The following is a 26,471-nucleotide window of genomic DNA, read 5'->3' as shown; positions in this document are numbered from 1 at the left end:
TTTATACCAATCAGACTGTAGCCACAGTTGATGCAGGAATATATGGTCTGTGTATAAAACAGTGCATGCATTAAATCAAGATAATACATTAATAATTAATTAAGGGAACCAAAAATCTACATAAGCACCCATTTCGGAAAATAAACTCCATATGCACTGCACCTCCATTTACGCTAACCAAATCTGGTTATCCACATGTATACATACCTGATAGAGTTCTTCTAAATTGTACTTAATCGAAGTACTATTCTGGATAGCTTCCACTGCTTCTTTCAGCTTCTGCCATGTTTCATCTGTGTAGTTCTCTGGTAATTTAGGCTTATCTAGATGATATATAAAAGGTTGATAATCAGAATAACATGCAAGATATACTAACAAAAGGATCCATAAACTACTAGTATTATTGCTCTCCAAACGTTAATTGTGATGTTTATAATTATCATACCTAATTATTAAAGTAACCATTATATTTAGGCTTAGTAATAAAATTTCAAATGCCAGAACACTGTGTAAGTCATTTTATCTCACCTATTAAAACTGAAGGTGAGAGTTTTTTCTATTGTCTGAATTGCCTCAAAAGATAAAAATCTGAAAATGACAGATAAAACTAATCCTGATCCTATTCTATCATATGTAAAACCTAAGTCAACATGAATTTTGTACCTGAGATTTAAAATACTGAGTGCCTGCTATATACAAAGTACTTTATAAACATCTTAATCTTCATAATAATGTCCTAAGGATGGTATTATTATCCTTATTTTGCAACTAAGGAAACTGACGCTGGAAGACTCATTTACTAAAGTTTGCCCAAGGTCACCACAGATGGTCAATGGCAAAACTGGGATTCTAACTCAGGTCTTTTTGACTCTCATATTTATGTACCATCTACAGAAGTGGAGAGAAACATCTTAATTCATGTTTTAATTTAAACTACATTTATGAGCAGAATGAAATACAAAAAAAAATCAAAACATCCTGATAACTCCAGAACCTATGTAGCACTTTCAGAATGAACAGGAACATCTTAATCCAGGCTTTAATTTAAACTTCCTTGACCAGCAATTGTTTTTTTTTATTAGAACATCTAGATACCTTAATAATGTGTTTCCATTTTAGGAGGGGGAGAAACAAAAACCCAAGCAAAATCTCTGAAACCAGTATACAAATGCAATTAGGATCATAGCTCATCTCTTTAAAAATCCTTGGCTATTAAATTGATATGTTTAAAGTAGAACAGTGAACAAACTAGTCAATTACAATTCATATTTACTTCAGAAAGGTCTACTATTAAATCAGAAAGACTACAACACTTGAGAGCCTGGAGGTGGGAGTGGAGTGAGGAAAAGAAAAGGTTAAAAATAAACAACCCTCTGCTTGAGACAAAATAGAGCATATTCCTGATTTCTACACTAATGGTGAAAATACAAGCACGGGGAATCTAATTTTCTCAATACTAATATTTAGTCACAAGGCACTGATCTGGTCAATATTGCTTTAGTTCATTCATTTGACTTCTCCACTTAATAAACATTTTACCATTAGTTGCCAGTTAGGGTGTTGAAAAAGTCAGGCAGAGAAACCGAAACACACTCAATAGATTAAAAAGTAACTCAGCTCAATTACATTATGCAAAATTGCTGATTTTATATTTGCATCAATGCATTCATAATACTCTCAATCACATACCTCAAAAACTTGAACAAATTCTCCTAAAAGCTGCAGGTCAGTACTTTAAAACCCATTTCAGTGATTAAAAAAAAAAAAATAGATGCGTTACTACTTCTGTGTATATACAGTATTTTTCACTTCCAAACCCTACCTTTGGAAAGAAATGCACAGATCATAAATACTTTTCTTCAACTACTGCTTCCATGAGTTTCAAGAATGTAGTATTCAACGTTATAAATCTAACCAAAAGTCTTCTTGAAACATGAAAAGATCACTATTGCTACCGGAATTTCTAGGGACTAGATAATATGGCCTACTGAAGGATAAAAATAAAAATCCCAGCAGTGCCAAGGTTCACTATGCACCTGAAATAATTAAACATTTTTAGAGAACAAATTTCTCACCTGTAAAATCCGGATCAATCATACCGATTGTCAATGTTATGAAGAATAACAGATCAGATACAATAGGCTGAGACAGACCTCAAAATACTGCACAGAAATACCTGGTGTATGCTTCAGCAGAAGGATACTAACCACCCCCGGAGAATGAACCCTCCACCCAAAAAGGACCTCCCTCCTCCTCATTGATTATGCATAAAACATTAGGCCACCTCTATACTGTTTAACATATTAGCATAAATAGAGCACGTGACCACTCAAGTGTCAAATCCTGAGTACGTGATCATGGATTTTAGCCCTGGTTACCTTTAAAGTTCTTGATCACTAACTTCTTAGCAGAGCCAGGCTTGCTGTTAGCAAAGCTAGAGACGGTGGTGGAAGATTTGGCCAGGCCATTTGCGTGATGCACCGAAGCCACAGTAGAGATTAATATACTCTTATTTTTAAGTTGCTGCTGCTGAGATGTTGCAGCAGTTGGTGAAGATGAGGACGAGGACGAGGATTCCTCAGCCATCTTCGCATCAAACCCTACAAACTCCAGGTTTTCTTCAAAACGTAGCTTCTTCTGTATCGGTACGTGGCTGGGAGCAGTCACTGGGACCCCCAGGCACGAGAAGGACGAGGTTGAAGGGGATGCCGAATCCCTGGGTTGTAAAGGAGGAGTGGAAGAGGAGGAAGAGGTGGAATCAAAGTCTTCTCTCTCGTTACTACTGTTACTGCCGCTACTGCTGCTGCTGCTGTTTAACTTTCTCTTCTTGGCAGAGGTGGGCGGAGTGGTGCTGGTATTACCATCAGTGGCTGATCTGACCTCTTGAGCAGCAGCAGCAGCTGAGGGATTGGGGGAAGAAAAACCTGTTGGAAACATGAAAATAGCGGGGTCAACAGGCAGACGAGCATCAAAAACCTACGTTTATATGCCTGCGTGCGTGTAGGAGAGAAGGTGGCAATGCTAGAGGGGGAAGGGAATAAAGAGAGGAGAAACACAGAGGACGAGAAGGAAAGTGAAGGGGGGGCTCCACCCGGGGAATGGGAGGGTTTGGGAAGGAGGATAGGCTGACACCAGGAGTGAGCAGAACAAGGGGGGAGAGCGAATGAGGAGGCAGACAGGTAAACGGCCGTGCCGTCCCCCTCCCCTGGTTTTCAGTCTCTCTCCCCCCTTTCTGCAGGAGCGACTCAGTAAGTCTGTGAGGCTGCAGCTCCTCCTCCTTTTCTCCCTCTCTCTGGGAGGGGAGATGCAGTGCTTGAGGGGAGGGGGGAGGGGGAGAGAACCGGAGCTTGTTATTGTCAATAGCACAGGAGGCTAAAGATGGCGCCACTTCCGGTCACGCGGCGCCGAAGGAGGCGCGGCGTCAGTCTGCGAAAGGGGGGGTGGAGAGCAACACTGCAGTCGTCCGCGGGGCGGGGGAGCTGGAGTAGGGGGAGGCGGTGGGAAAGGGGCCACTGAGGCGCCGGAGACGCTCGCGCTTCTGCCCTCGCGCTCGCTCTCCCTACCCCTCCCTCTCCAGCTCCCCTTCCTAGGCAGCACTCTCCTCCCCCGGCCCACCGATAACTCCCACCCTCTCCTAAAAGGTCCCGCGGGAAGCTTCGCACCGCAACGCCCTTACCGGAAGTGACTGGGCAGACACTTTTCATAGCGCCCAGATCCCGAAGCCCCCAGGTCTGCAGGACTTGGGGGGGGGGGGAGGAGAAGGGGGGGCAGAGAAGGGGGAAAGGAAGGAGGGGGCGGGCCTTCGAGACACCTTCGGAGCTCCGGATTGGAGCTTCCTGAATGCGAGGCGGGCAGGGAGGGGTGGTGGCGGGAGAAGGAGCGGGAAGGAGTCTGCAGGGGAGGGAAGGTGGTGACGGTGAGGGGCGGGGTGAGCTTGCTGGGAAAATAAGAGGGAGGGAGGGAGTAAAAGTAAAGGAACGGAGAATAGAAACTTTGAAAGAGATAAAGGAATAAGGAGGGGTTGCAAGGCCAGAGGAGTAACTCGAAATGGAGGAAAACAGTCATGCCATTATGCCTGATGCTAGGGAGGATGTTATGATGTTAAGATAGGACAGGAAAAGAGCTTAGATACAAAGAAGACAAATGAGTTTTTCATTCAGTTGAGCTATTCATTGTTTCTCTTTCATGTCAAGGACAGCGCTGACTCAATACTGAGTTTTGATACTTTTCTCAGTAACCTAGATGCAAATCCTGTTACCTTCCTACCGGAAGCATTCTCTAAGATGGCTGGCTAGAGTTAAAAAGGGTGCATTCTAAGGCCAAGAAACAGGAAGGTAACTAACACGTCCCTCTAGCACAATTCCTAGGGCCAATCCCAGCTCCAACTCCCATCAGCCGTTAACCCGGTGATTTACAGACTAAACAAAGCCACTTCTTTTTACGAAATCCTGGTTCATGTTATTTCTCCAGACATTTTAAGAGAACAATATCGGTAAAAGTCAATGTTTTCTACCAATATAGTACACAAGCCCAAATTTTAAAACATTAATCCTAAAAACAAACCTTTAAATTTGGTTACATTAACTACAATAAGCCATGTAAATCCCCTGTTGGGAGTTTTTATTTAACCCGAGAGTATTGTGGAAGGGGAGGTAGGAGAACCTGGCAAACAAAACTAAATTTGCCAACCTGTTGCTCTTCCTAACTGCAGAAACATTCAAGGAGCGTGTGCTGAAACACTTTGTATGCCAGACACAATACCAGGTCCTGTCACTGAGAAGCAGTGGGAGAAGAGTTTCAAAAGTAGTTTCTATAACAGTACTATAACCAACGGACAAAGTTCTGTGGGAACAGGTGAAAGACATTTGAGACAAGTCTAGAATAGTTTGAGCTTCACAGAGGAATTGAAGTTTATGCTGGGTCTCAAAGAGGGAGTTGCCAAAAAAGACGAGGGCAGAGGACTGAAAGGCACCCTGGGCAGTGGAAACGGGCAAAGCGGGCAGTTGTGAAAGGACCTGGCCTGCTGGTGGAAATATGAAAAATGCAGTGAGGCTGGAAAGTAGTATGTCTGGTTGGAAGTAAGAAAGATGAGGCTCAAGGATGCCTAGCAGGTGAAGTTAAAAATTTTGGAGTCTACCCTGCAGGCCAAAGTAGACAGTATGGAGACCAAATTGGGCTTTTAAAAGCAGGGTAGTAACGGGACTGTGAGGGAATAAAAGCAGTTTGTATTGTATAGTTTGAGATAGACAAATCAGAATCCTAAGAATAAATCAGTTTTCTAATTTTGTTTACACAGTTCCACTTTTTATTTATTGTCTTAAAAAGTCCTTCATTAAAAAGCAAATCCTCCTAGAAAAGGTACCACCTTGGGCCACTATCCAGCTTTGTGCGGTTTGATGACAACAGGCTGAAAGCAAGGCTCTAATGGAACTTAGGGCCCAGGGCCACAGAGAAGAGAGATAAGAGGCCTCAAAGGGGAAAGATGGGCTCCTATTTGTTTTGAATGTGCCATGTTGTTCTTCTTGCCCAATATGAGACTTGTAAGCTCTTAAGGCCAGAGAAGGTGTCCCAAAATATTAAACCCTCCCTTATTGTGTCTCACATTTCACACGGTGCTGAACAACTGTAAACGCAGAGTAAATACTTATTGAGTTGAATTTTTCATTGAATGAGAATAAAACAACACCATGTCTTCATAAGGGAAGATTAACTGGCCAATTTTCAGGACTTAATGATAAAGGTCATTCTCATTTATGTAGTTATATTCCTTAGAAGGTTATATGGATGGGCCAACTGATAATAGCTCAAAGTAGTACCCTTTCTAGGAGGATTTGCAGTTTAACCAGGGACCTTTCAAGACAAAAAAAAAAAAAAAAAAAAAGGCTATGTTCCAATTCATGTAATTATATTCCTTAGAAGGATGTATGGAAGTGCTAGCTATTTAAAAAATTACAAATCTTAGTGCCATACAAAGATAAGCTTTTATGCTAACATACAGGATAGCTGAGTCCTGTTAATATTCAACTATGTGGCTGTAATAATAGCTCCCAATCTGATGTGGTTATCTAAGCCCTTCAGTCTTCCGTGTTACATGTTAGCTCTAAAAGCACAGATACTTGGCTCTTGAGCTCTAGGCTCACTTTGAATGACCCAGTACCTAACCTACTAGTTAAGTTTTCTGTGAAATATCCTTAAGTGAGATTTAGAGGAAAATATTATTTTCTTTTTGATTAATAAAAATCTTCCTTTTGACATTTTACAACCTTAATTTATTTTGTCCAGGTCAATTCTTACATATTTAGCACATCTTATTATGGATATGTAATTTATGTAATTTAAAAAATTTAACATTTACATTTTATGGCACAAACCAACTTAGATATTACTATGTAATGTATGAAGACTAGAACTTTGTGTCTTTTTGGAACTTTGGACCAATTTAAAAGGAAGAAAAACACACATTGCTTTGTAAATATCTTTGACATCAAGAATCAACTAATTGGGGCTAACCAAAACACACAATCATGCGTGCATGTTCAGTCGTGTCCAACTCTTTGTGACTCCAATGGACTGCAGCCCACCAGGCTCCTCTGTCCATGGGGCTTCCCAAGCAAGAATACTGGAGTGGGTTGCCATTTCCTCCTCCAGGGGATCTTCTCGACCCAGGGCTCAAACCCTTGTCTCCTGTGTCGCCTGTATTGGCAGGTGGATTCTTTACCTCTAGCGCCACCTGGGTGTCTACCGAAATGTTTGTCAACAAATATTAAAGACATTCTCAGCAGTAAAATACATTTTTCATGGTTAACTCAATGAAACCACAATAATAAAGTTGTGCAATGTAGACACCATACATTTATGGCATTATCAGATTAAACCCAAGTGGGCACTGTACACATATTCCATACACAGAATCTTTCAATTGTGAGTTCAACTCATACCTTAGAAACATTAATTAAACTTAATACCGCCAGATGAAGTATAGTTATTACTGGCCTTCTTTTAATCAAGTAAATAAATAAATCTGTAGCTATTTATAAAGGTAAATATATGCATAAAGGAAGAGATACAAATAAAGACAGGACTATCTAATGTCCATCCCTCTTTCTCTGTAGGCATCTCTCTAAAAAGGCAGAGTGTAAGCAGTTTTCCTTTTTTGATCACGGGGATTCCCCAGGGTGCTTGGTTTGGGTTCTTCTCTTCTCTGAGGAGGGGCTTGTCAGTGAATAGTCACTCTTTGAAGCCTTGTTATTCATGGGTGGGATTTTCCTTAAAAACAGCAGACAGTGCTTGCTCAGAAACATGTTTCTGCAGCAAGCCTTGTTTAAGAATATCTCCAGAAAAGACAACTTCTGGGGAAAAGGTGGTGCATGTTCTCTATCTATTTTTCTGAAGGACAATCTTTGAAGGAGAGAAATACAAATGCGTCAAACCAAGCAGTGGTGACATAGTAAAAATTTTATCATAATAAGGGCTTTGTTATGCTATCAGCAACAAGGGACTGCTGGGGGATGACTGAGGAGGCCAAAGCTTAAGCAATGATGCTCCAACTATACATTGTGTGTTCACCCTTTGCCCATCCTGGAATTGCTTTATAAAGCAAGGAACTTAATTACAAATGCTGAATCTATGATGTCCAGTAAAATGTAAATAAATGACACAGATCTCATTTTTAAAAACAAGATCATTTCTATGTTATATCATTTCTAAAGTTATCAACTGAAGATTTACTGACTTGGGTATAGCAACCATTAGAGTATTTATCCCCTTGTTTCAGAAATTTTATGTACTGTCCTACCTGTGAACCATCTGGAAAGCAGATTTAAGGACTAACAGAGCCAGGCAGTATCCCCTGGGGGTTTGGGAGTGGGGGAAAATCAGTCACAGACTACTTCTTCCTCTGATGCTACCAGACACTTGCTTATTATGGAGTTGAGTCTTTCTACCTCCATCCTACTTTAAGGTTTAATCTTCCAATGGCATTCAGCTTTTCCTTCTCTCAAAAGCAGGGCCAATTTAGGTTTAAATCAGAGGTTCCCAAAAAACACCTATGCCCACGTCTGAACCTAGTCCTTAGGAAGCATCACTATGAACAAAGTTAGTGGAGTTGATGTAACTCCAGCTGAGCTATTGAAAATCCTAAAAGATGATGCTGTTAAAGTGCAGTACTCAATATGCCAGTAAATTTGGAAAACTCAGCAATGGCCACAGGACTGAAAAAGGTCAGTTTTCATTCAAATCCCAAAGAAAGGCAATGCCAAAGAATGTTCAAACTACTGCACAATTACACTTATCTCACATGCTAGCAAAGTAATGCTCAAAATTCTCCAAGACAGGCTTTAACAGTATGTGAACCAAGAACTTCCAGATGTTCAAGCTGGATTTAGAAAAGGCAGAGGAACCAGAGATCAAATTGCAAACATCCATTGGATCATTAAAAAAGCAAGAGAATTCCAGACAAACATCTACTTCTGCTTTATTGACTATGTTAAAGCTTTTGACTGTGTGGATCACAACAAACTGTGGAAAATTCTGAAAGAGATGGGCATACCACACCACCTGCCCTGCCTCCTAATACATCTGTATGAGGTCAAGAAGCAACAGTTAGAACTGGACATGGAACAACAGACTGGTTCCAAATTGGGAAAGCAGTACATGGAGGCTATATATTGTCACCTTGCTTATTTAACTTGTATGCAGAGTACATCATGCAAAATGCCAGGCTGGATGAAGCACAAGCTGGAATCAAGACTGCCAGGAGAAATATCAATAACCTCAGATACGCAGATGACACCACCCTTATGGTAGAAAACAAAGAGGGACGAAAGGGCCTCTTGATGAAAGTGAAAGAGGAGAGTGAAACAGCTGGCTTAAAATTCAACATTCAAAAAACGAAGATCATGGCATCTGGTCCCATCACTTCATGGCAAATAGATAGGGCAACAATGGAAAACAGTGACAGACTTTATTTTCTTGGGCTCCAAAATCACTGCAGATGGTGACTGCAGCCATGAAATGAAAAGACGCTTGCTCCTTGGAAGAAAAGCTATGACCAACCTAGATAGCATATTAAAAAGCAGAGACAGTCCTTTGCTGACAAAGGTCTGTCTAGTCAAAGCTATGATTTTTCCAGTAGTCATGTGGTGGCTCAGCTGGTGAAGAATCCGCCTGCAATGTGGGAGACCTGGGTTCGATCCCTGGGTTGGGAAGATCCCCTGGAGAAAGGAAAGGCTACCCAGTCCAGTATTCTGGCCTGGAGAATTCCATGGACTGTGTAGTCCATGGGGTTGCAAAGAGTCGGACACAACTGAGTGACTTTCACTTTCACTTTTCATGTTTGGAAGCTGAGTGCAGAAGAATTGATGCTTTTGAACTGTGGTGTTGGAGAAGACTCTTCAGAGTCCCTTGGACTGCAAGGAGATCAAACCAGTCAATCCTAAAGGCAATCAATCCTGAAATTTCATTGGAAGGACCGATGCTGAAGCTGAAGCTCCAATACTTTGGCTACGTGATGCGAAGAAGTGACTCACTGGAAAAGACCCTGAAGCTGGGAAAGATTGAAAGCAGGAGGAGAAGGGGACCACAGACAATGAGATGGTTGGTTGGCATTGCTGACTCAATGGACATGAGTTTGAGCAAGTTCTCGGAGTTGGTGATGGACAGGGAGGCCTGGTGTGCTACAATCCATGGGGTCGCAAAGAGTCAGACACAACTGAGCAACTGGACTGACTGAACCTAGTCCAATGGAATTAAATCGCAATTATTAGTATTTTTAAGAAGTTCTCTGGGTGATTCTGAACAACTCCAGGATTGAGACCACAGCAGTAGGTGAAATAAATACCATGGTGATCTGAATGAGGCTGATAACCCTTTGTATTTCTTTTAATGCCTGAAATTTCACAACTATTTATTCATTCCTTTTGATAAAAATAGTCGCCATCTCTAGGAATCCTTCTTTCAAATGCAAATTAACCAGAGAGACTTAGTTCCTGACCCTTTTAGGTGAATGCTTCTTAGAAACAAAGGATAATACAAAAGTCTTCAGTGCTTGGAGGTAAACAGAACTTTGTCCAGGCCCTGCAGTGTGAGTAGTGGGAAAAGTTACCATCAAGGGAGGAAAGATTTCTGAGAGTACATTTTGCTGACCTCACAGTATTGCCTGGGGCCAACCCTGCTTTGAAAGGACTGCATATTTAGCGTCAAGTGAAATTTAACAACTTATCTCAGCTGCCAAAGTCATGTTAGAAGAAAATTCATCTTTTTTAAATAAGCAAAACAAAGAGCAGACATTGGGAATGTGGGTTTGGAGCTATCCATAAATGCCCAACTTCTGAATTATCACTCACCATATGGATGTTTCTATTGCCAAATGATCTGTTTTCCCTGATTCTATTAAATGTCCTTTATTCCCACAGATAGCATCATCTCTCTTGCCAATTCATTTGGTCATTCAACAAAAATGTATTGAGCAAACTACTCTGGGCAAGGCATGGTGCTAGATGTCAGAAGGGAATACAGAACTAATACAAAATTCCATTTGCAGTTGATTTTACAGTTTTCCAAAGCACTTTCACACACAATCTTATTTTATCCTCATAACCACACTGTGAGATAGGTCAAGTGCCATCTGAATTTTACAGATGAGAAACAGGCTTGTGGAAGGAGGTTAAAATGACTTGCCAAAGTCACAAACATTTGAATACTGACATTTAAGTCTCTCAGTCATGTGCGACTCTTTGTGACCCCATGGACTATAGCCTACCAGGTTCCTCTGTCCATGGAATTCTCCAGGCAAGAATACTGGAGTGGGAGCCATTCTCTTCTCCAGCAGATCTTCTCAACCCATGGATCCAACCCAGGTCTCCTGTACTGCAGGTGGATTCTTTACCATCTGAGCCACCAGGGAAGCCCCAAAAAGCATAGACTTAACCAAATCCAGCTTTTCTCTAACTCCAAATACAGTACTTCCCATAGTTTATAATTTAGTAAGGAGATATGCCGTAAAATTGTTTCAAGTATAGACAAGTTAGGAAAAAATGTCCAGAGCCCCACTCACCAGGAGAAAAAAATGAGGAATAATGAAACAACGCCTTTACTGAGATGAGCCAAGTCCAAAAGGAGAACAAGCTTCTTGGATTTAGTGCAGGCTATCATCAAGTACACAGGACACAGCAGCAAGCAGTGCACATTCAAGGAGAGAGTGGCAATTTGGCTGTAGAAAGTCAGTCCATCCCCTGGCTGGACCCTCAGCCAGTGGTGATCTTCACTGGAGGGTGAATCCGGCTCCTTCTCCTAGTCAAATCCAGGCAAACACTGAACAAACCTTGTCTCAGGACCGGTTATGATCCAGTCACTGAGTATACAAAGACAACCCTTGCCCTCAAACAGTTCTCAGCTGCCCTAGTGGGTGAGGAAGACGATTATAGGACAGAGTGGATAAAGGCTGGTAATAGGAACACTGTCCTGTACAATTATACAGTGGAAGTGACAAAGATTCAAGGGATTAGATCTGATAGAGTCCCTTGAAAAAATATGGATGGAGGTTTGTGACAATGTACAGGAGGCAGTGATCAAAACCATCCCCAAGAAAAAGAAATGCAAAAAGGCAAAATGGTTGTCTAAGGAGGCCTTACAAATAGCTGAGAAAAGAAGAGAAGCAAAAGGCAAGGAGAAAAAGGAAAGATATATCCATCTGAATGCAGAGTTCCAAATAGCAAGGAGAGATAAGAAAGCCTTCCTAAGTGATCAATGCAAAGAAACAGAGGGAAACAATAGATTGGGAAAGACTAGAGATCTCTTCAAGAAAATTAGAGATACCAAGGGAACATTTTATGCAAAGATGGGCACAATAAAGGACAGAAATGATATGGACCTAACAGAAGCAGAAGATATTAAGAAGAGGTGGCAAGAATACACAAAAGAATTGTACAATAAAGATCTTCATGACCCAGATAACCACGATGGTGTGATCACTCACCTAGAGCCAGACATCCTGGAATGTGAAGTCAAGTGGGCCTTAGAAAGCATCACTGCAAACAAAGCTAGTGGAGGTGATGGAATTCCAGCTGAGCTGCTGCTGCTAAGTCGCTTCAGTTGTGTCTGACTCTGTGCAACCCCAGAGACAGCAGCCCACCAGGCTCCCCCGTCCCTGGGATTCTCCAGAGAAGAACACTGGAGTGGGTTGCCATTTCCTTCTCCAATGCATGAAAGTGAAAAGTGAGATGAGTAAAAGATGATGCTGTTAAAGTGCTGCACTCAATATGCCAGCAAAATTTGGAAAACTCAGCAGTGGCCACAGGACTGGAAAACACCAGTTTTCATTCCAATCCCAAAGAAAGGCAATGCCAAAGAATGTTCAAACTACTGCACAACTGCATTCATCGAACACTCTAGCAAGGTAATGCTCAGAATTCTCCAATCTAGGCTTCAACAGTACATGAACCAAGAACTTCTAGATGTTCAAGCTGGTTTTAGAAAAGGCAGAAGAACCAGAGATCAAATTGCCAACATCCATTGGATCAGAGAAAAAAGCAAGAGAATTCCATACTGGACCTTACTTCTGTACCCTACTTGCTGTTGCAGCTGTGGCTATTAATAATTCTTGCTTTGAGTCACACTCATTTCGGAATTGGACTTAAAAGTTGGCCTCATCATTAGCTACAGGAGCTCAGAATCACAAAGGGCAGGATGAGGGTGTGATATGGCATGGGAAATAAGATAATGAAAAAGAAATGCGATGATACAGATGCACATTATGACCTGATAGTGGACAATGCTACAGGAATTCAGATGAACTTGAGCAGGGTTTGGGAAATGATGGCCAGTGGACCAAACTCAGCCAGCTGCCTGTCTTTATAAAGAACGTTTTATTGGAACACTGCCATACTCATTCATCTACATATTTTCTGTGGCTGCTTTTATGCTAAGACTACAGAGTTCAGTAGCTGCAACAGACCATATGGCCCGCAGAGCCTGAAATATTTCCTACCTAGTCCTTTACAGAAAAAAAAATTGCTGACCCTTGCTCCTAAATATGCTAAGTGCTAAAAAAGAGGCATATGGAGAATGTTTAGTGGTGGCACAAAGAACAAAATGATTTAAAACATGCTAAGGATTTTCTGTTCCTAGTCTGTATCACCTGTGACACAGATTTCAAAGAATGGCAAGGGAATATTCTTCAACAGAGTGACTAAATGTGGTATATTCACACAAGAAAATACTACAGTGTTAAAAAATAAATTGTAGCTACATCCATAAATCACAGGAATGTTACATGAAAAGAAGAAAATCATACATATAATTTGATACTTTTTTTAAAGCTCAAAAATAAGAAAACTCATGGATATATAATGTGATAAAAATAAAATATGGAAAGGAAATAATAAACATAAAATCCATGATATGGGATTGCTTTAGGGGAAGCAAGAGGGTGGAGAATCTAGATAGATTCAAAAGCATTCGTAATGTTCTAGTAGGAACTTCCCAGGCTGTCTAGTGGTTAAGATTTCCACAATTACTGAGCCTGGTCTGGAGTCCCCAAGCCACAACTACTGAAACCCGAGGGCCCTAGAGCCTGTGCCCTGCAACAAGAGAAGCCACTGTGGTGAGAAGCCCATGCCCCTCAACTAGAGAGTAGCCCCAGTTCTCCTCAACTAGAGAAAACCCAGACTCAGCAACAAAGACCCAGCACAGCCAAAAATAAATATTTATTTTAAAAAAAGTCCTGTTTAAAAAAAAAAGCAGTGGTAGTGTTCTAGTTCTTAAGCTGATGATGGGTTCTTGGATGTTTGTTTTATTACACTCCATAAATTACATGTCACACATATTCTTTTGTATATATTAAAATTATATATAAAAAGTTTTAAAAAGTATAAAGACAGCAAGCAGTGATCAGTTGAATGCTAGCATAGCAGTTTAGAGAATGAATACCTGGCAGAGATGACAAATGACAACTAGGACTGATTTTTTGAATATTTATGCATTACTGGAGGATTCCCCAAAATTACTCCAGAGCTTGAGGAATCGCCCTCCAACCTGCTGGAAGAATAGACTTTCCATAAGTCCACAAGATGGGGACTTGGAATTGTTATTATACAAATCTGCACTTAATTTGTCATATCAGGATGGTGCCATCTAGAAACCTACAGGTTAACTGAAAAAGGCAACAATGCATACAGAGACATGGAAGTATGAGGAAAAGCGTGGTGCATTTAAGCAAATGCAAGCATGATATGCTGTGCAACTGGCATGCAATAGGATGGTAGGAGATGAAGACAATCAGGTAGGGTTCGGATCACGGTGAACTTTGTACATCATGCTCCAGGATTTGGATTCAATCCATTAGGTCATGGGTAACCCACTGAAGGGCTTCAAGCAGGGAAGAGAGTAATACGATCAGTTGTACATTTAGAGATGTCCAAGTCTCAACAATCTTTGACTACAAAAAAAGGTGACACCTTCTTCCAATCCCCAAAGGTAACTTCAGTTAACGGTTTTCTAATTAAATGTTTTTCGATATATTTAGCTATTTACAGAGTTTTTACTTTTTAAAAAAATAGATCACACTGTGTGAATTGTTCTGTGACTTTATGTCACTTAATATTATACCATGGACATTTTTTGTGTCAGTACTCACAGAATTCACCTTACCATTTTTACGGGCAGCGTAGTACATTCAGCCCTCCATATCTGCCAGTTCACATTAGCATATGTGGAGTTCAGACTGTACTACAACATTTTACATGAGACTTACACAATTTTAATAAGAGACTTGAACATCTGGGGATTCCAGAGGTAGTAGGTGGGGGAGGGAGGGGGTGCGGAGACAGGATTGTGCAACCAATCCCCAGTGGATACCAAGGCACAACTGTTTATGGATGTACATATTCCTGTCATTTAAGAAAAAAATTCTAATCATCACACTTCATTGTTTCTTTTTCCCCTTTCCTTATTTTTGCTGGACTGACTGAATTTCCTTTTTCCTTTTTTTTTTTTTTAGCTATTAGTGGTTGGGAAGTTCTATGAACTATTTCTATTCTATTGATGCTTATCTTTCAGTTTTGTTTATTTATACAAATGACACACAAACGTTTTGTAAATACAAAGTATAGAAGAATATAGGATAAAAAGTGGAAGTGTCTGTTCACTAAGTGTTGTGTATAGCTTTCCTCAGTATTTATGTATATATATATATATTTATACAAATAGAAAGCTTTAGTGTTTTTTTAAAATGGTATCATTACTATATGTATAGCTCTACAATTTGCTTTTTAAGCCTAATATACACTGGAGATCTTTTCATAACAGTACATGAAGGTCTATCTAATTCTTTTTAAGGGCTGTGTACTATTTTGTAATAAAAACATACCACATTTTATGTAACCATTCCCCTATTTTGGAACATTTGGTTACTTCCAATTGTTGATACAACAAACAATGAATATCTTGTAACACAGACCTTTGTGTCTGTGTAGAAGTATTTCTGGGGATATATTAGAAATAGAATTGGTCAGACAAAAGGTATATTTAAATTTTGATAGACAGCTATATTAGTATTAAGGAATGTTGCAGATACACACCCACCATCAGAATGACCACCGACTGTGCACACCATTAGCAACACTAAATATGATCAAACTTTATTATAAAGTTTTTGTAAAATTACATGAGTTCATTCTCACTAAAACAACCACAACAAAGTAAAACCAGAAATGCCCACTTGATCACCATCCCCTGATCCCGCTGCTGCTGCTGCTGCTAAGTCGCTTCAGTCGTGTCCGACTCTGTGTGACCCCATGGGCTGCAGCCTACCAGGCTCCTCCATCCATGGAGTTTTCTAGGCAAGAGTACTGGAGTGGGTTGCCATTGCCTTCCCCACCTGATCCCTCTGCTGCTGCTGCTACTGCTAAGTCGCTTCAGTCGTGTCCGACTCTATGCGATCCCATAGACGGCAGCCCACCAGGCTCCCCGGTTCCTGGGATTCTCCAGGCAAGAACACTGGAGTGGGTTGCCATTTCCTTCTCCAATGCAGGAAAGTGAAAAGTGAAAGTGAAGTCGCTTAGTCGTGTCCAACTCTTAGCGACCCCATGGACTGCAGCCCTCCAGGCTCCTCCGTCCATGGGATTTTCCAGGCAAGAGTACTGGAGTGGGGTGATCCCTCTAGGGGAAACTAATTTCCACCTTTAATAAAAAAATAATAATTTTTTATTAAAGGTTTCATTATACTTGATCTTCTCAGGAATAACTTGGTAATTGACTCAAGCTTCCTAGACATATTCTTAACAATTATTTGGACTTAAAGTGTTATAAGTTCATTTACTCACCAGAAAATGCTTCACCTTTACTGCCTTCTGGGACGGCTTCATCGTCACTTCCATCCAATGATCCAGGTGACTGTGACATCGTCTATACTTGGGAGCTAGGTTAAAGAACAGAGAATTCAGTTTTACAGCTGCCCTCTCCCATATCTCTATGGCCTTATGGATTCAATGACTCTGGTTTCCCAACTAATTTTACCATATTCGTTTCCTATCTTCAAGAAAATCCTCACAATTTCCACCCACTATTCATACCCTTCCCTTGTGATTCCCTATGGCTATGGATCTATTCTTATTTCTCTTCATTCATTGAAAGCTAGTTTGGGGGAGAAAAAACACATCTGTTCAAACATCTTCAACTGGAAGTCTGACGTAGCCCTTCAAATCCTACCTCAAATTACGATGGCTTAGTGAAAGCGGGAAGGTAAAAAAAAAAACACCTTTTTTCCCTATGGCTTGAGCCCCCCGCTGGCTTGAATGCATAGGACTAGGCTCCTCTCCAACTGTCCTGCAACTCTCTTGAGGGCTCTCCAAACTGTGAGCTCACTTGTGATTTGAGCCAGGTCTCTAAAGATTCTATTGTGACCTCATCAGGGCTACTGACCTATGGGAGGCAGTTTTCTAACAGATACTTTCTAACATACTTTGCCTTTAATTCTCCATCCTGCATGTTAATAAAAGCTGTAACTCTATAATCTCCCTCTTTTAAAAGTTTGAGAGTAACGAACGAAAGGACAGCATATAGAATAATTGAAAACTTGACTAAAGATGTGGCACCACTTAGGGTCTCTTGGCCGAAAAAGTAGGTCCATGTCAGTAAATTCAGACATGAAACCCCTCCCCGCGTTACCCAATCTCAAAGGAGTCACTTCACTCTCTGTCCTAGGGGCACGTACAGGATTGGTTGTTGTTTGTTGTTTTATCTACTTCTATCTCAAAACCTCAGGGCTCACAAGGTCGCGCTAAGCGGCAAGTGCCAAACCTTCGAGTTAAGTCCTGCCTACCAAGGTTGGATTTCCCGTGGACTTATTGGGTTTCAAGGATAATTGACAACAAATCTGACCTATCCCTTCAGGGGAAACCCCTCTTGGCTAGTGAGCGCCAAAAAAGGAACACCTCAAAAGATCTACTGTCGATGGATATGTTTGTTCCCCTAAGTCTGAGTTATTCACTTTTATAATAATACCTATGGGACATTGGCAGGTCAACCAAAGTTGCTCTATTTCAAGACCAGTGCACTTCCTGAACTAACACTAATGAGTGGGAAAGTTCTGACTCCCCTCAGGGTCTCCTTGCACACCATCCCAGTGGAGAGGGAGGGGCGGCAGGCTCTTCACGTGGTCTCCACTGAGCGCCGGGTGGAAGAAATGAGATGGCAGCCTCGAGGTAGCCTGCCCAGGGTGGCATAGCTGAGGGGTGGGACGCAGTTTTTCTGTGGCATTTGGCTAGAGTACACCAGTTTTCCTAAAATGTTCTGTCTTGCTAGGTTGCTCCTTTCCTGATCCTTTGTCTAGGGACAGCTGAATTTGGGGAGTCCTTATTTGTCTTGCTGGTTGATGTTTCACACATACCTTTTCCACTATTGTGAATGGGATACTTCTTTTTCCTGTTTCTATTTCTAGTACTGTTAGAATACAATAAAGCTATTAGAATATAACAATAGAATGTTAATTGTACAATCTACCTGGGGGGTATATTGGTGATTATTGTGAAATTCATTACACTTTTCTATGTGTTTAAAGGGTTTCCCAGGTGATGCTAATGGTAAAGAACCTGCCTGCTGATGCAGGAGACAAAAAAGACTTGGTTTCTATCCTAGTGGTGGGAAGATCCCCTGGAGGAGGAAATGGCAACCCACTCCGGTATTCTTTCCTGGAGAATTCCATGGACAGAGGAGCTTGGTGGGCTACAGCCTATGAGGTCACAAAAAAGAGTCAGATGCAGCTGAGCACGCATGCACATACCATACAATTTACACCTTCAAGGTGTAAAATTCAATGATTTTAGCGAATTCCAGATACAGGTAACCATTACTAGTCAGTTTCAGAACATTTCTGAAACCCGTGAAAGACACCTCATACCCTTAAGGTATTGTCCCCTCTACCTCTGCATCCTGTGGGTGGGAAGATTCCCTGAAGAAGGAAATGGCAACCCAATCTAGTATCCTTGCCTGGAAAATCCCAGGAGGAGCCTGGAAGTCTATAGTCCATGGGGTCGCAAAGAGTCAGACATGACTTATAGACTAAACAACAACAACAACCCAAAGGAGTGCCTTTTTCTAATCAGCTCACCGAAAGGGGGCACTTTTTTTGTGTACAGTTTTTCTGCTCTGAGATCATGCCTGCTATTTGTCACCTTGGTGCTCTCAGAAGCACTGACATGCAGATAACTGGATTTCTCAATCTTAATGCACCCTTATTAGAAGTCTTGACTAATCAGAAGCCAGAACTGGAACAGGCCTTTTCCCCTGGTCTCTCAGAGTGAGCCACTATCATTGCCTCGGTCAAACTGACGGAAGAAAATGACTTTGTTCAGATTAGATCAAGATGGCGGCCTAACTGCTTGTAACTTTCTCTCCATCCTCTCTTCTCCAAATCTCTTAAAACATCAGAATAGCAAAAGGACAAAGACTGGTATAATTAAAGCAAACTGTTCCATCAGCAGTTCAGAAATTGTGAAGATCCCTTGAGGATAGAAATTGAATATGATCATAGTGATAAAAGAGAAGGAGGAGTCCAGTTAAAAACCTGCAAGGGAAAATTACTGGATTAAATCCAGAGAAAATAAAATTCCAGAATGAATAAATGCAAAGAGGAGGGGAGGCTCTCCTGTCAATTAAAGAATTGCATTCTGGAAAGAAGGATCAGTTGGGCCCCCTTGTGATCAGTCCTACACCCCCTTCCCCAGCCAATTCCAAGGTTAAAGCCTAAAATTTCACACTAAAGAAAGTAAGCTATTTGCTTCCAAAAACTTGCTAGTGGAAAATCCCATGGATGGAGGAGCCTGGTAGGCTCCAGTCCATGGGGTCTCTAGGAGTTGGGCACGACTGAATGACTTCACTTTCACTTTTCACTTTCATGCATTGGAGAAGGAAATGGCAACCCACTCCAGTGTTCTTGCCTGGAGAATCCCAGGGACAGAGGAGCCTGGTGGGCTGCCGTCTATGGGGTCGCACAGACTCGGACACGACTGAAGTGACTTAGCAGCAGCAGCAGCAGCAGGAAAAAAAAAAAAAAACTACAGAGCAGACTTGGTGTAATCTGGACTTCCACAAGATATATGGAAAAACAAAAAGAGAGAAGCAACTTTGGACAGGAGAGAAATACAGTAAAGTTCTCCACTGCCAGAGTAAAACTGTTTTGGCAATTTGCAGGGAGTAAGGAGAATGGCCCTTTCTGACTCTGGCAGAAGCACTTACCTTAAAGGGGAGCCTGACAGTTCAACACACACAACCCATTTATACAAAGTCCTTCTGCTAAGGAGAGGGGACAGAGACACACAGCTGCAGAGGGAACCCAGGCAACCTATCTTTGCTAATCAATTTGTCCCTTATTCACTAATATGCACAGACAACAAAAGATTACCAGAAGTAGTTGGAGAAAGCGTACAACATAAAAAGAAGAATCAAGGCCTTCGATAGAAAATAATCCAGAAAGTTCTGAAAAGCAAAACATGAATTTGCAGAGCTGGCAACTATATATATAGCATTTACATTGTATTTACAACTATTTACATAGCATTGACATGTATTAGGTATTATCAGTAACCCAGAGATGATTTAAAGTATCATGGGAGTTTTAATAATAACTCTAAATGGTACATAACCTTTAAAAATGTGAATCACTGTATTGTATACCTGTAACATATAATACTGTAAATCAACCATGCTTCAGTTTTTTTTAAGTTTATTTATTTTGTTTTGATTTTTGTTTGTTTTTTATATTCCGTACATGAGTATAAATCATACACTATTTGTCTTTCTCCCATTTAACTTGTTTCACTTAGCACAAAAACCTCAAAGTTCATCCATGTTGTTGCAAAATGGCAAGATTTCTCTTTTATGGCTGAGTATATTCCATTGCAACAATATAAATGAACAAATCAAACCAAAACAAAGACATAGACACAGAGAATAGACTAGTGGTTACCAGAAGAAGGTGGGGAGGATGAAATGGAGATCAACTGTAAGGTTATGGATGGAAACTAAATTTTTGGTGGTGAGCATGTTGTAGGGTATACAGAAGTAGAAATATAATATACATATGAAGCTTATTTAATATTATAAATCAACATTACCTCAATAAAAATAAATACACTCCAAATATAATAATAAAGTACAGGGAAGGATGTGCATAGGTCATATGCAAATACCATGCCATTTTATAGGAGAGTTGAGCATCTGAGGATTTTGGCATCCATTGGGGTCCTGGAACCAATCCTCTGTGGATCCCGAGGGATGACTGTAAATAGAATGACTGGGAGGCTGGGTGGGGCGACTGGGTGGGAGCACGGACCCTGCCCCTTCGCAACTCCACCCGTGATGTCCCGGGGCGGGGGGGCGGCGGGGGGGTCGCCGGTCTCAGACCGGCTGCAAGCACAGGCTCTGAAGGCTCAGACCCCTCTGCTCTCCATGGGCATCTGCCAGGCAGGGCACTACCTGCATCTCTTCCTGGCCCACCACCCACCTCTGGTCTGTGCCACTTTGATCCTGCTGCTTCTTGGCCTTTCTGGCCTGGGTCTTGGTGGCTTCCTCCTCACCCACAGAACTGACCTGCACAGCCCTGACATCTCCCAGGACTGGGTCTCCTTGAGATCTTTTGGCCAGCTGGCCCTGTGCCCGGTGAATGGGACAGTCACAAGGAAGGGGCGTGGATCTCATGTCGTGGGCTTACTGGCCACCTTGAACTTTGGAGATGGTCCAGACAGGAACAAGACCCAGACATTCCAAGCCCAGGTCCAGGGTAGCCCGATGGGATTGAAAGGATCTTTTGCAGGAAAGCTGGTGCTCGTTACGGCCAGGGTGACCACAGAAAGGACCCCAGGAATCTGCCTGTAGTTTAGTGCTACTCCAGAAATCCTGCCCTCCAGCCAGCCACCGATACCCTGCTCAGAGGAGGGAGCAAGAAATGCCACCCTGAGCCCTAGAATGGCTGAGGAGTGTGTCAGTGTCTGGAGCCACAAAGGTCTCGTGCTCATCAAGTTGCTCACCTCGGAGGAGCTGATTCTGTGTGGCTCTCAGCTGCTGGCTTTGGGCTTCTCCCTGATTCTGTTCTGTGGCCTCTGCTGTCTCACTGCAGCGTGCTTCCATCCGCGCCGGGAGTCCCACTGGTCTAGAACCCAGCTCTGAGGGCTCTAGCCTAGTTTCCGTCTCGCTCTCAGGTGTGGATCAACTTCTTGGGCCTTGATTCTGAGTTGGAAGAGATGTTACAAAAAGTGGAGAGCTGAAATGTGGGAGGAAATAAAAGACTTTTTTGCTCAAAAAATAAATAAATAAATAGAATGACTGGCCCTGAGTGGGGAAGGATGAGGAGTGAAGTAATACAAGGAACAAAGCTCCAATTTGCAGATTCTAATTTTTTGATATATTCAGAACACATTGTAGGCATATTCAGAACCTTTATGAATTACTCAGGTAAGTATTATAGCAAGTGAAAGTGTTAGTCGCTGAGTCGTGTCCGACACTTTGTGACCCCATGGACTGTAGCCCACCAGGCCCCTCTGTCCATGGGATTCTCCTGGCAAGAATACTGGAGTGGGTTGCCATTCCCTTCTCCAGCGACTCTTCTCCACCCAGGGATTGAACTTGTGTCTCCTGCACTGAAGGCAGATTCTTTACTGTCTGAGCCAACACGGAAGCCCAACTACAGTAAAATGAAATAAATGAATCTGAAAAAGAGGATGATGTGAAATAGAAATAGCGGTGAGCAAAGAAACAGTAAAAAAAAAAAAAAAAAAGTTAAATGGAACGGGATGAGGGTAGACAGTTTTAAGTTGTATGTTTGGTACCAGGCAGATGAAGGCAATCCAATCTTCCTTTGTATCTTATATATAAAGTAGGATGTGATGGTTAGGGGAAGGGTGGCAAAACTTTGAGAAACATGGAGAAGGTTTGAAATAGTTCAGAATAACTTAATAAGACATAAGTACTGGGGTTGCTGGGCAGACTTTCAGACATATTTGAAGTGAGGTATTTCTCTAAGAAATCATCAGATCATGTGAATAAGTAAGGATATAGAGAAGCTCATACCACTACTTAACAAGGTTGAGTATATATATGTGTGTACATATATATGAGATTCAGTTCAGTTCAGTTCAGTCACTCAGTCGTGTCCGACTCTTTGCGACCCCGTGAACTGCAGCACGCCAGGCCTCCCTGTCCATCACCAATTCCCGGAGTTCACCCAAACCCATGTCCATTGAGTCAGTGATGCCATCCAACCATCTTATCCTCTGTCGTCCCCTTCTCCTCCTGTCCTCAATATTTCCCAGCATCAGGGTCTTTTCAAATGAGTCAGCTCTTCACATCAGGTGGCCAAAGTATTGGAGTTTCAGCTTCAACATCAGTCCTTCCAATGAATATTCAGGACTGATTTCCTTTAGGATGGACCGGTTAGATCTCCTTGCAGTCCAAGGGACTCTCAAGAGTCTTCCCCAACACCACAGTTCAAAAGCACCAATTCTTCGGTGCTCAGCTTTCTTTATAGTCCAACTCTCGCATCCATATGTGACCACTGGAAAAACCATAGCCTTGACTAGATAGACCTTTGTTGGCAAAGTAATGTCTCTGCTTTTCAGTATGCTGTCTAGGTTGGTCATAACTTTCCTTCCAAGGAGTAAGCGTCTTTTAATTTCATGGCTGCAAACACCATCTGCAGTGATTTTGGAGCCCCCCAAAATAAAATCTGACACTGTTTCCACTGTTTCCCCGTCTATTTCCCATGAAGTGATGGGACCAGATGCCATGATCTTCGTTTTCTGAATGTTGAGCTTTATGCCAACTTTTTCACTCTCCTCTTTCACTTTTATCAAGAGGCTTTTTAGTTCTTCTTCACTTTCTGCCATAAGGGTGGTGTCATCTGCATATCTGAGGTTATTGATATTTCTCCCGGCAATCTTGATTCCAGCCTGTGCTTCATCCAGCCCACCATTTCTCATGATGTACTCTGCATATAAGTTAAATAAGCAGGGTGACAATATACAGCCTTGACGTACTCCTTTCCCTATTTGGAAACAGTCTGTTGTTCCATGTCCAGTTCTAACTGTTGCTTCCTGACCTGCATACAGATTTCTCAAGAGGCAGATCAGGTGGTCTGATATTCCCATCTCTTTCAGAATTTTCCACAATATATGAGATTGCCTTGTACAAATATAAAATGCATTTATTTTTGCAAATACCCATAAGAACGTTTTCAGAAATAACTCATTTATTAGTCTGCAAAAATTCAGAAATCATAGGAATGACATTCTCTGATCACAATACAATAACATTGGAAATTAAAAACAGAAAAAGGGCCCCCTGAATTAACACACTTTAGAATTCTTTTCTGGTTCAAGTCCCTTGGATAACAGCTTTCTCCAGATAGAATTTATAGGCCATGAAATTCACCCTTTTAAAGCGCACAATTCAATGGTTTTAGTATATTTACAGAGTTGTGCAACCATTGTCACATTCTAATTTTAGAACACAGTCACCACCCCATAAAGACATCCTGTCCCTTTCCTCAGCTGCCTCTAAAGTGATCGGTCCTTCTGAGGAAGCTAAGGCAGTGTTGAGGTGAGGCCCTGACTTCATCCAGCCACTATAACCATTTCAGGCAGCCCCTGCTTAGCATTCACCTGCAGCATGGCCTCTGAGCTCACCTGCATCTGCTTGGCCTTCATCCTGCTCAGCAGTGAAGTGACAGTCCCGGAGGATAAGATCGATGCCCTCATTAAAGCAGCCGGTGTAAATGTTGAGCCTTTCTGCCCAGGCTTGTTTGCAAAGGCTTTGGCCAATGTCAACATCTGAAGCCTCATCTGCAATGTGGGGGCTGGTGGATCTGCCGTGGCAGGAGGTCTTGTCCCCTCCCCCACTGTTGCCCCAGCTGAGGAGAAAAAAGTAGAAGCAAATAAAGAAGAATCTGACGAGTCTCTTGATGACACGGGCTTTGGCTTTTTTGACTAAACCTTTTTGGTAACATGTTTAATAAAAAACTGAGCTCTTTGCTGCAGGAAAAAAAAAAGACTCCTGTATGCATTAGCTGACACATCCTATTCCCACCTTTCCCCGTACCCTGGCAACCACTGATCTACTTTCTGTCTCTATGTACTTGTCTATTCTGGACATTTCATATAATGGAGCTATATAATATGTGGCTTTTGTGATTGGCTTCTCTTACTTAGCCTAATATTTTCAAAGCTCATCCATGTAGTAACATGTCTCAGAATTCTTCATTTTTATGGCTGAATCATATTCTGTTGTATGGGTAAGTCAGATTTGTTTATTTCACCAGCTGAAGGATATTTGGGTTGTTTCTACTTTTTAACTATTATGAATAATGTTGCTATGAACATTCATGTACAAGCTTTTGTGTGGGGCTATGTTTTCATTTCTTGGGTAGATGCCTAGGAGTGGAATTGCTGGACCATTTGGTAACTCCATAGTTAACATTGGGCTTCCATGGTGGCTCAGATGATAAAGAATCTGCCTCAAGTGCAGGAGACCCAGGTTTGATCCCTGGGTGGGGAAGCTCCCCTGGAGAAGGGAATGGCAACCCACTCCAGTGTTCTTCCTTAGAGAATGCCATGGACAGAGGAGCCTGGCAGGCTACGGTCCATGGGGTCATAAAGAGTTGGACACGACTGAGCGACTAACACTTTTAAACTAATTAACACTACGTGGAACAGCTAAATTGTTTTCCAAAGTTGTACTATTTTGTCTTCCCACAGTGATGTGTGAGGGTGCCAGTGTCTCCATATCCTTGCCAACACATGATATTTTTTTGTATTTTTAATTATAGCCATCCTGATAGGGTATTTTCTAAACATTTAACAAGCTCTTTTAGTATAGTTTCAGATTGACAGAAAAGACATAAGAATATTACAGAGAGCTCATATATATACCCTGTATCCAGTTTTTTCTATTTTTAATATTACTATGGTACATTTATCACAACTAGTTAACTCATGTTGTTCACTTGCTCAATCGTGTCTGACACTTTGCGACCCCATGGACTGCAGCACACCAGGCCTCCCTGTCCTTCACCATCTCCTGGAGTTTGCTCAAACTCATGTCCGTTGAGTCGGTGATGCCATCCAATAATGAGCCAATATTGATACACTATTATTAACTATATGTCCATATTTTTTTTCAGTTTTCCTTAGTTTTTACCAAAATGCCCCCTTTTCTCTTTCAGGACCCCACCCAAAATCCACATTATCTTTAGTGATCATATCACTTACGGCTGTTCTTGGCTGTGACCATTTCTTAGACCTTCCTTGTTTTTGACGACCTTGACAGTTCTAAGGAGTCTGGTCAGATATTTTGTAGAATATCCTTCAGTTTGTGTTTGTCTAATGCATTTTCCATAATTATACATCACAGCAAGGGTACATGTTCTCAACTTGACTTATCATTGATGAGTGAACCTTGAGTGCCTGGCTGAGGCAGTGTTTGGCTTGTTTTTCTATTGCAACACTCCTCTTTTTCTCTTTTTACAAACTCCACTGTTTATAAGGAAGTTATTATGCACATCCTACACTTAAGGAGTGGGCAGTTATGCTCCCCTGGCTTGAGAAACTATCTACATAAATTATTTGGAATTCTTCTGTACAGGAGATTTATCTACTCTCCTTTTATTTATTTATTCGATCATTTGTTAATATCAGTATGGATTTGTTAATATTTATTCTATACTTTGAATTATAATCCAATGATATTTAATTTTATTACTCAAATTGTTTCAAATTTGGCCATTGAAAGCTCTTTCAGTTGGCTCCTGTATCCCTTTGACATACATCTATAAAGGGTTTTTTTTTTTATCTGCTTGTTCAGTTTTATATAATAAAAAAAAGTACGGTGCTCCTGCTCTTGGCTCATTTTATATTTTCCCTGCCCCAGTCTTAGAGTCAGCCATTTTTCCATGGAGCCCTGGCTCCTTCTATTGGAGAACGGAGACA

At 41.5% G+C, this 26,471-nt stretch overlaps 1 protein-coding gene and 2 pseudogenes across 6 annotated transcripts in view; 2 read left to right on the top strand and 1 right to left on the bottom strand.

The window, feature by feature from the left end:
* Positions 1-16,857, bottom strand: part of CUL4B (cullin 4B) — a 45,824-nt gene extending 28,967 nt beyond the window's left edge. For 2 of the 6 annotated variants that reach the window (XM_086389698.1, XM_086389699.1), the window contains exons 1-2: positions 2,076-2,199; positions 208-323 (exon numbers count right to left, since the gene is read on the bottom strand). In XM_086389698.1, the coding sequence (XP_086245824.1) occupies positions 208-323; positions 2,076-2,097 (138 nt within the window). In that variant the 5' untranslated portion in view covers positions 2,098-2,199. Of the gene's footprint in view, positions 1-207; positions 324-2,075; positions 2,200-2,378; positions 3,334-3,676; positions 3,860-16,319; positions 16,415-16,753 lie in introns of those variants that run through there. The other 4 variants (XM_086389694.1, XM_086389697.1, XM_086389693.1 and 1 more) reach the window with 4 other exon arrangements.
* Positions 16,858-20,845: 3,988 nt separating this feature from the next.
* On the top strand, positions 20,846-21,660 carry LOC147341512 (insulin-like growth factor-binding protein 3 receptor pseudogene; annotated as a pseudogene).
* A 2,496-nt stretch (positions 21,661-24,156) lies between these two features.
* LOC147341511 (large ribosomal subunit protein P1 pseudogene) lies at positions 24,157-24,579 on the top strand (annotated as a pseudogene).
* The last annotated feature ends 1,892 nt before the right edge of the window (positions 24,580-26,471 follow it).

Source organism: Bos grunniens, chromosome X, assembly GCF_055505025.1.
Source record: "Bos grunniens cultivar Pamir isolate PY7600 chromosome X, Bosgru_T2T1.0, whole genome shotgun sequence".
In the NCBI taxonomy this organism is placed as follows: domain Eukaryota; kingdom Metazoa; phylum Chordata; class Mammalia; order Artiodactyla; family Bovidae; genus Bos; species Bos grunniens.
Note: the sequence above shows the minus strand (reverse complement) of the source record. Positions and strands in the feature narration are given on the sequence as shown.